This window comes from Nymphaea colorata, chromosome 7 (genome assembly GCF_008831285.2).
Source record: "Nymphaea colorata isolate Beijing-Zhang1983 chromosome 7, ASM883128v2, whole genome shotgun sequence".
NCBI lineage: Eukaryota > Viridiplantae > Streptophyta > Magnoliopsida > Nymphaeales > Nymphaeaceae > Nymphaea > Nymphaea colorata.
Window position 1 is genome coordinate 24,328,398 of NC_045144.1, and position 10,873 is coordinate 24,339,270.

Consider the following 10,873-nt stretch of genomic DNA (forward strand, 5'->3'; position numbering starts at 1 on the left):
CTTACAAAGTGTCACATCAAAAGGACAATTTTTCTCTCATAGGGAAAATATATCGAGATATTTTAAGGTGAGCAAACATAGAGAATGCAAAATCTTGTGTCACACCTGTTGTTCCAAATGTTCCTCTATCCAAACTCGATGCGAAAGATTGGAAAATGAAACTCAGTACCGGAAAATCGTAGGAGCTCTTCAGTATGTCACTTTAACATGCCCGATATTACCTTTGCAGTGAATAAAAGCTTGTTAGTTCATGCACCAGCCCACTTCAACTCACTCGACTCATGTCAAAAGAATTTTACGATACCTTAAAGGTACCATACAACATGGTTTGAGATATCAAAATCTCATTCTTTTGTTTTATCTGCTTACTCTAACGCAGATTGGGCTGGGTGCTGGACACCAAAGACCCAATAGTGGCTATGTTACAAAAATTGGACACAATATCATATCTTGGAGATCGACCAAACAACAAATAGTAGCAAAATTTAGCACAGAGGCAGAGTATAAGGCATTGCAGGAGACCTTTTAGAAGTGATATGGCTAAATAACTTGTTGAAAGGTCTGGGATTTCAAACTGAGAAACCAATTCTGTGGTGCGACAACATTGGAGCAACATATTTGGCACAAATCCAGTTTTCCATGCACGAACAAAACACATAGAAATTGACTATCATTTTGTCAGAGAGAAGGTGGTAGACAATACAATTGAGATTAAATGTGTTCAGTCAGAAAACCAATTAGTTGATATTTTTACTAAGCTTTTACCAATACCAAGATTTCATTATCTCAAGTAAATGCTAAACATCCTTGAAATGTAGATTGGATGAAAGAGGCATGTTAGAGATAATGTTGCCGATCCTATTCATCATCATCCTTGCCAATCTTGCAATGTAAATCAAATTGCTTGGATCAAGTCAAATATGGAAGAAATGTGATTGACGCTCAAAAGACGAAAGCAACAAATGCTCCAACGTTCGAAGATGCCAAAAACTGTTTCAAAAGGAAAGAAATTCAATTTTTAATCAAGATCCAAAATATCAGATCTTGACAGACCAGCTTGAAAATTCCTATTTAGCTTTATTTGTGGTAACGAGAGATTTCATTCCTTCCCGAATGGTAAAGGAAAGGAACATTGTCGTGGAGGTAGGTCGATCTTGACCGAACCACGTAACTGCTAGTGTGCTCTCTCTCTCTCTATCTCTCTCATATCTCTATACTTTTACAAAGGTAATGGTCAATGAGGAACCAATTTATATTCATAAGAATATAATTTCATAGGTATTATTTGAAACATACAAGTAGAACGCATGACCAAAGTAAATATAGAACAATACAAAAATGAGAAAATCGACCTCAAATTTAATTCACAAATTAAGACGGTGGACTGGTTCAAAATGTTGAACTCAAACACCACCCTGAAGAAAAGTGCAGGAAAAAAATCAACTCAGCTATGTGGTATTGATATGATAGTGCTGGTACTAAATAATGCAAACATTTTGCTTGAGGTAGGTGGCCCGCAGGATCCAACTCCAGAAAATAACGTCAGAGGTCTTGTCAACGTAAAAGCCATGAAAGTTGAGCAAAATATGCTATTATGCTACTTTGGCAATTCACTGATCTTATATGACTTTATGACCGATGCCTCGGAAATGACGTGTTGAGAATTGTCTTCATATGTCACAAGCCAGTGTTACCCTTGCCAGAGCAGATGACACCTTCCTGTATGGGCCTGAGTTTCCTGAGGTTAACAATGCCTTTTCGTATGAGACTGAGCTTGCCGAAGTTGACAATGCGTGATCTGGAGATGGATACTGCAGAAGTAGTTGGTTCATGCCTTGATCATGAATACCTAGATTTCGGTGTTCTGGATCTTGTAGCGGCACATACCCAATAAGAGACTGAGTCAATTGCCGCATGTTTGGCCTTGATTCAGGTGCAGTCTGTGAACAGAGTGGGCCAAGCTTTAGCACAAGGTCTGCTTCACTAGTGGGGCCAAAATATTTTTTTCTGGTGGGGGCACTCATTCAATACCTATAATTTCTTTGGGGAACTTACATATATAACAATCAAATATATCAAAACATTAACATAGTTGCCCACACCTGCCACCATGTTGCTATGCCACTGCTCTACTTCCTCCACCACATAGCTTGTTCCGAGCCTTTTATCCATGGCATCCAGTATTCGTCCACCTTTCCACAGAGAGTGGACCAACTCCACCAGAATCATCTCCTCAGAAGGTCTTCGGGCTCAATCAGCCTCCTTCACAGGCCACCTCCAGGAGCAAGGAACCATAAGAGTAACATCGGAGCTCATCTTTGATTTGCTGGTGCGAGGGAGCTCGACGCATGTAACCTAGACTACCAACGACATGGGTAGACTTGGGATTGGTACCATGGTCATACAGTTTGGCACGCCCAAAATCACCCAACTTGCCATCTAGATCACCATCCAACAAAACGTTACTTGCTTTAACATCTCTATGCATGACGACTTGCTCTCACTCTTCATGAAGATACAGCAAGCCAAAAGCAATTACCTTTCAAATCTTGAACCTTGTACCCAACTCAACCTGCTCCCTTCTGTCTCAAAAAGATGACAGTCTAGACTCCCATTCGGCATGAACTCATAAACCAGGAGTAGATCTTCGCCTCGTCTACACAACCATGCAATTGGATCAGGTTTCTATGCCTTGTCCTCCCCAAGCTTGACACTTCTGCCACAAATTCCCTCATCCCTTGCTTTGAACCATGTGAGACTCTCTTCACTGCAACCTCGATTCAGCTTCTGGGCAGCAGACCTTTGTAGACACTGCCAAAGCCTCCTTTCCCCAACTCTTCCTTGAAACCTTTAGCTGCCCTGTAGATTTTCCTGTAGGGGAGCCTATGTGGGTAGTCCATCTCCCATCCTTATATCTTCTCAAACATGAGCTTCCTCTTCCTCTTGGTCAAATAAGATATGCCAACCATGATGATGAGAATAACAGGGCCACTAATTCTGCAGAAATGAAAAGGAACAACTTAAAAGACTTCCGTAGTGGAGTACAATCTTGAGGAATAGAAGGAAGGCGTGAGAGGTCCAATTCTGGTGCTTTTCCATCCATCACGAAGCTCCATGCCAAGATATAGTGCTTGCCTTCTAGCTTTTGAATGCCAGTAGAGAATCCAACATACATGTGTTCAAGCAGAATAGGGGATAGATCAATGGAATATGATATGAGGGAATGGTTAGGGACAATGGAGCTATGGTGACACTCAGCTGCTTTCCCTACCCATCATACTCTATCCATGCCTGAATGGTGGTTTGGCTGTCAAGAACTTTCTTGCCAAACTCTGCATAGTAAGTGGCATACTTCAAGAAACTGGAGTTTGCACCATTCACTTCGTTGCACATATGGTTTCCATTTGTATCATTCAAATTTACCTGTTGAACGGTGTTGAATTCGACAACAAATACATGATTGGCTGGGTTTCTACTGTTCCCCTGGTTGAAAAGGCCGAGGTAGTGGCCCCTTGTGGCCTGCGAGAAGTTGGTGGCCCGGGTGAATCCATGGCCACCTGACTCTAGGAACTGGGATACAATTTTGAACATGAAACGGGTACCGAACGATTGGGTTTTCTTAGCACCAGAGGCCTTTTTGAATTGTAGAATGGCAGGGTAGAAAGCGTGGCATTTGATGCCTGGATTCATGGCAAGGTGACCGTTGTGTAAAAGTATAGAGACAAGAGAGAGAGAGAGAGAGAGAGAGAGAGAGAGAGAGAGAGAGAGAGAGAGAGAGAGAAAGAGAAAGAGCACACACAAAAAGCTACGTGGTTCGGCCAAAATCGACCTACGTCCACAAAACAGCTCCGCTTTAAGGACGTTTAGCATTTTCTTGAGATAATGAAACCATGGTCCTAGTAACCCCTTAGTACAAATATCAGCTAATTGCTTTTTTGATTGAACATATTTAATCTCAATTGTATTGTCTGCCACCTTTTTTCTGACAAAATGGTAGTCAATTTCTATGTGTTTCGTTCATGCATGGAAAACTGGACTTGCCACCAAATATGTTGCTCCAATGTTGTTGCACCACAAAATTGGTTTTTTCTCAGTCTGAATTCCCTGATCGTTCATCAAGTTATTTAGCCATATCACTTTTGAAAGAGCTCCTACAATGGCCTTGTATTATGCCTCTGTGCTAGATTTTGCCACTGTCTATTGTTCGGTAGGTCTCCAAGATATGATATTATGTCCAATTTTCTGTAAAATAGCACTAGTGGATCTTCGGTCGTCCGGGCACCCAGCCCAATCTACGTCAGAATAAGCAAATAAAATGAAAGAATTAGATTTTGATATTTCAAAGCCATGCTGCATGGTACCTTTAAGATATCATAAAATTCTTTTGACATGAGTCCAGTGAGTTGAAGTAGGTTGGTGCATGTACTGGCAAACTTTGTTCACTACAAAAGTAATATCTGGGTGTGTTAAAGTGACATACTGAAGTGCTCCCATGATTTGTCGGTACTAAGTTTCATTTTTCAATTTTTTAGCATCAAGTTTAGATAGACGAACATTTGGAACAGCAGGCAAGACACAAGATTTTGCATTCTCCATGTTTGCTTGCCTTAAAATATATCTGATACATTTTCCGACGAGAGAAAAATTCTGTCGTTTTGATGTGACACTTCAATGCCTAAGAAAAAATGCAATTTTCCAATATCTTTTATAGAGAAGGCTTGTCCAAAACTATGTATAATCCTTTGAATTTTTAGATGATTATTTCCTATAAAAATTATTTCATCTACATATAAAAGAAGAAAGATGATTTTATCTTGGGTTTTTCTAACAAAAAGAGAAGTATCAACTAATGACTCCCTGAACCCATTTTCAAGAAGATATCATTTGAGTATTTCAAACCAAGCTCGGGGCACTTGCTTTAAGCCATAAAGTGCCTTTTTAAGGTGACACACTTAGTGAGGCTTAGCTGTATTCTCAAATGCTAGTGGTTGAGTCATAAAAACTTTCTCCTTTAGAATCTCATGAAGAAATGCATTGTTAACATCCAATTGATGGATAGTCCAACCTTTGGACACAACAATAGAGAGGACGACCCGTATAGTGGTAAGTTTTATCACTGGACTATACAAGTCCAAATAATCAATTCCTTCTCGCTAGCTATAACGTTTGGCCATAAGTCTACCCTTGCAGCAAGCAATTGTCCCATCTAAACATCTCTTGGTTTTAAAAACCCACTTACATCCGTCTAGATTAACTCCCTTAGGTGGTGCGACAAGGTTCCAAGTTTGGTTTTTGAAAAAAGCGTCCATTTTACTTTGCTTGGCTTTGATCCATCATGGGTCTTTTAAAGCCTCCTCAAGGCTTTCTAATTCTCTTTCTTCTAGAGATGTAGCAGTCATGTAAAGCTTGGGTCACCGAGTTCCATCTTGGACCTTGTGATCATGGGGTGAGTCCTACTTGAGACGTCAATGGTGAGATTTGGAGAAGATTGATCAATAGCATCTTGAATCCCATGATTATAAGTATGATATTTCATCAATTCAATTGATCAAATGATTGTTTTGAGTCTGATCTTCTTCCCATGAATTTGGACCGGGTAAGAATATATATTTGGATGCATTGGGACCAAATCCAGCTTTCTTGGAGTTGTGTTCTTTTTTAGTCTCAACCGAAGGCGTGTCTAGATGATTGGAAATCTATTTTTCAACATCCTTTTCAGTGGTTGGAGAACCGTATCCATGAAATAAGAAATTTGTCTCGTTGAAAAACAACATGTCTGCTAATAAAGACCATGTTAATAATAGGATCCAAACATATGTATCCCTTATGACATGTCCCATAGCCAAGAAAAACACATGCTTTATATTTTGGAGAGAGTCTGGACTCTCTATATGGTACAAGAAAGGAATAGCATGTATATCCAAAAACACGATAATAATCATATTGAAGAGTAACTTTGGAAACAGTTTCAAATGGAGATTTATTTCTGAGTTATGGACTAGGCAATCGGTTGTTGACGTGAACTGTTGTTCTAAAAGAATCAACCCAAAAATGTTGAGGAAGAGATGCATGAACCATCATACTTAAGTCTGTCACAACAACATGGCAACGTTTTCTCTCCACAATGCTATTTTGTTGAGGCATGTGGGGGCAAGAAAGCCATCTCTTTATCCCATTTGAGCTGAGAAAATTTGAGAAATTATTGCTTAGAAACTGGTCACTAGAATTGTTATGGAAAATTTTTATCCCATGTCCCAATTGTTTTTCCAGAAGCATCTTAAAATTTTGAAAGCATGGCAGCGTGTCTAATTTTCTAACAAGGGAAAAAATCCAACTAAAGTGTGAAAAACCATCCACAATCAATAGATAATATTTGTAGCATTCTCTAGAGCATGTTGGGGCAGGCCCCCAAAGGTTGGCATAAAGTAAATAAAGAGGATGAATGCTAGTACTTAAACTAAAGTCAAATGGCAACTTGTGCATCTTAGCCAAAACACAACTAGAATAGAAATCAAGTTTACTATCACCCATAGGCACGTAATTATTTTTCTTAAGTAAATTCAATGTCTTCAAGTGAGAATGACCCAGTCGTTGGTGCCTAAGATTGATTGGAAGACTTCTAGAATGCTGGGCAATAAGAGTACGTTAGATCCTTCATTGGCTTCATCAGTCCATATGTATAGACCATCCTTAGTTTTCCCCTTGTGAAGTGCTACCCTGTCTGCAAATCTCTAACAACAAATCCATCAACATCAAATTCCACCGAGCAATTGTTGTCTTTTGTAAAATGAGAGATTGATATAACATTTTGGCTGATCATTGGCACATGCACTACATTCTTTAACTGAAAGGAATGAGAAATTGAGTTGAGAAACATGTTACCGATATGAGAGATTGGAGCCTTAGCACCATTGCCTACAAGAAGTCCTTATCCACCTCGGTAATCGACTTTGTCTTTCATGGAGTCATCACTATGAGTCACATGGTGGGTCGCACCACTATCAGTGTATCAAGCATTGTCGCGGCCTCCATTTAGACCCATGGCCATAAAGGCCTTAGGTATGCCATAGCGCGTCCACGCAGTATCATTTCTATGCCCACAAAATTGACATATAACCTACTGAGTTTCAGAATTCTTTTACCCTTGAGAGCCTTGTCCAGCAGGGTCAAGAATTCCTTCTGTGGCTATGGCCACCACGACCACTATGGCCACTATTTGCCCCACAGCCACCATAGTTTCCACGACCACCGTAGCCTCCTCGTTGAGTAAAAAAGGCAGTTGTTGAAGATTCAACTTGTGCAGGGCTTTTAGAAGCAAGTAATTGAAGTCGACGCTCTTGATTGAGCAAGAGATCATGTAACTTGGAAAAGGTGGGTGGGATTTTGGACATGGTGACTGTTGTAACAAAACTCTCATACTCGTTTGACAAGCCATTGAGAGTATGCAAGACCAGATCTGAACCAGATACTATCTTATTCACAGCTCTATGAGAATCAACCAAAAACCTCATGTGGTTGAAATATTTTAACATACTTTTGTCATTCTTTTTGGCATTTTGCAAATCCCTCTTTAACTGAATAATACAATAATTGAATGAGATGCATAAGCCTTAGCCAAGGTCACCAAGGCTTCAGGAGCCGCATCATAGGATACAATTTGAGTGAGTATAGATTCAGTAATGATTGACAATATCCCACTTAACGCAAGCTGGTCAGATTGATTCCATTTAATGTACTCCGGATTTATTTCAAGTGGAGGAGTGGAAGAGCCATCAACATACCTTAATAAATCTTGGCTAGACATGGCACTTTGGAGTTATGATTTCCAGAGGAGATAGTTGTTTTCGTCTAGCTTGATAGATATGAGGCTGCAATAGCATTCCATTGAGGACTGATGGTCATCATGGTAGATTGCTAAAGCAAACTTGGCTCTGATACTATGTAAAAGTATAGATACAAGACAGAGAGAGAGAGAGAGAGAGAGAGAGAGCACGAAACAGTTACGTGGTATGGTCAAAATCGACTACATACACGATAGTTCTCTTTACAATTATGGAAAATAGATTCTCTCTTCACAATGACATAAATTTTAGAAGAGGAAAGAAATCTAAATAGCAATTTCAAGCTGGTCTGTCAAGATCCAATATTTTTAGATCTTGATTACAAAATTGAATTTCTTTCCCTTTGGAACAGATTTTGATATCTTCGGACGTTGGAGCATTTGTTGCTTTCTTATTTCCAGTGTCAATCACATTTTTTCATATTTGACTTGATCCAAGCAATTTGATTTACATTGCAAGATTGGCAAGAATAATGGATGAATAGGATGGGCAACCTTATGTCTAACACGTTGGTCAGGGAAGAGCCCCGTTCTTGTAACAGTTGCAGAGTTGGATAGGTTCAGGTCTGAGGATTTGAAGCCATTGAAGAGAAAGGTGCTGTTGAGAGAAGTTGCACTTGATCTGCAGATATGAGCAAGAATGTGAGGGAGGAATATGAGAAGGAACCTTGAATAGGGAAGGGCCATGACATAGAAGAGGGCTGAAAATCATAAAAAACACAACATATTCGTTTCCACGGTTAGGTGTCAATCGGCGCTTTCTTAAGTATGGATGGGGAAGAAAGGCTGGAATTTATTCGTAACTGGTCATTGGAATTGGAGGAGAATGAGTTCTCTATGCTGCGACCTCATCTACACTCTATGCTGTGACCTCATGTACAGAAAAGTTTACGTCAGGGGTGCACTCTATCATCAATACATAGTAAGTGCATAGCGTTATGCATTATTTTTTTATTATATTATACTCTTATCATTACTTCCTTATCATTACTTCATGCTCATTATAAGATAAGGAGTGAGATGAAATAGTAACAGGAGTATAAGACAATTAGTATGAGATAATGATAGAGCCATGAGATAATAGATATAAGATAATAGGTTTGGGTATGAGATAACAGTACGGGTGTGAGCTAATGACAGAGGTATAAAATAATTAATATGAGATAACTACATGAGCGAGACAAAAAACGAAAACTGTTCAAAAGGGTATATTGGTTATAATGATCTGCACTTACACACTCTCACAATCATTCGATCTAAGGTTTATCGAATCCCAAAGTTTCTTTCTTTCTTTCTTGTCTCTACAAAAAGTTTTTTTATTAACTGAGGGCATTTCATAACAGCACAATTTATATAAACCCCTACAGGCTTAGAGTTGTTTTCCCAATAATGTTATGTGAAGATATCTAAAAAGGGTATCTAAAAAACAATAACATAGTTTTAAATCTTGTTGCCAAGAGACACACCTTTTGTTAAGGGCGACTTGCTTGCTAAGGGTGCCGGTTTCCCCCTTAACATATAATATGCTCTGCCTTTTATTGACCTTCTTGAACGTTTCCACAAAAAACTTGACAACTTTATTTAAAAATGATTATCCCAGCATATTTATTCTACATAACAATTTGCCTAGCATTATTATTTATACTGTCTTAGTTATATGAATTGGAAAGCAATATGAAAAATTGAAAAGAGATAACAACCTTTGTTAGTCTTCCTGAATACGTTATCTTTATTAATTCAAAAATAGAATAGAGAAATTCTCAGAGCTCCTTGAAAAAAATAAAGATCTGTCAATGCAAATCGAACACAAAGGGTTGATTTTGCTCATTACATTAATTATGGTCATCACAGCAAGGGTCGAGTTTGCTCATTCTTACACGGACGGGAAATGTGAAAGCAATGTGCCATTAATTCTTGTTTCATGTGGTCGCATTTAATTGCAGCTCTTCTTTTCTCATTATCTGTGAACCAAATATATCAGCTACTTTTTCATTTAAAACAGTTAGATCTACCTGTTACAAAATATTAGCAAAGAAAAGGCTTTTGTTTTATTTTTTTATTATAATAAGATTTCGTTAGATATTTAAATTTTTCATATGTTGAACAACTATTATACTTGGTTCAAGAGATTTTTCTGGGTTCTGGAATACTATTTAACATAATGATCGTACGTATAGTGAGAAGTTAAAATAATAAACCCTTTAAAATTTTAATGTCCTTTAGAATAGTACAGTTTTATTATATCATTTCAATTATCACATTTCACGTATCCATCACTGTGCATCCAGGAAATATTGTGGGCAGTAAAAGAAGAGCAAGATTCGAATGAGACTTATATCCAACGTGCCCACATCCATTTATTCAGGCTCGATCATTTGTAGCTTGGATCTTGAGTGAGATTGATCTAAAATGTTGTTTAGGGATGTTAATATATCCAATTTGGATCAGATACCTGACTGAACCATTCTGAAAAATCAGATATAAACAAAATTTTAATACCAGATTAAGTAACCAGATCAAATTCATATTTAAGAAGTGATATCCAATCGGATTCAGATTCAAATTCAGATATATATAAATACCCACTCTGGATTCATATATGGACTCAGATCGGATTTAGTTTTAAAAAAGTATTTCATATCCAATGTGCTTACATTTTGAAAATCAGCTGGATTCACTTCAAAATTTCAGATTCAGATCAGATTTAGATTGTGAAACCAGATTTTGGATTGGGTTCAGATATGACTTTATTTATACATATTGGAATCTGAATACAATCTGACTATGTGAATATCCGAAAAAGGAAATATGGTTAAAAGTATATCCAACTTAATGCCGATCCATTGACATTCTTAACGTTGTTTGATAGTTTAAATTCACCCCCAGACATATTTATACATGTTCAAGATTATCTATCCACAATATTTTAATGAAGATAACAATAACCGATTATACATGAAACATGAAGGGAAGGAATCACATACAAAGACTCTTGAAGATGCGTGGAACTTCTGTAATTATTGAAGGAAGAAG

The 10,873-nt window shown here is 38.1% G+C and overlaps 1 protein-coding gene across 1 annotated transcript; it reads right to left on the reverse strand.

The window, feature by feature from the left end:
• Positions 1-2,909: 2,909 nt before the first annotated feature.
• LOC116257243 (L-type lectin-domain containing receptor kinase SIT2-like) lies at positions 2,910-3,690 on the reverse strand. Its single transcript, XM_031633849.1, has 2 exons — positions 3,272-3,690; positions 2,910-2,997 (listed from the first exon to the last, which is right to left on the reverse strand). Exons 1-2 carry the CDS (start codon positions 3,688-3,690, stop codon positions 2,910-2,912), a joined length of 507 nt encoding a protein of 168 aa, XP_031489709.1.
• Positions 3,691-10,873: the final 7,183 nt, after the last annotated feature.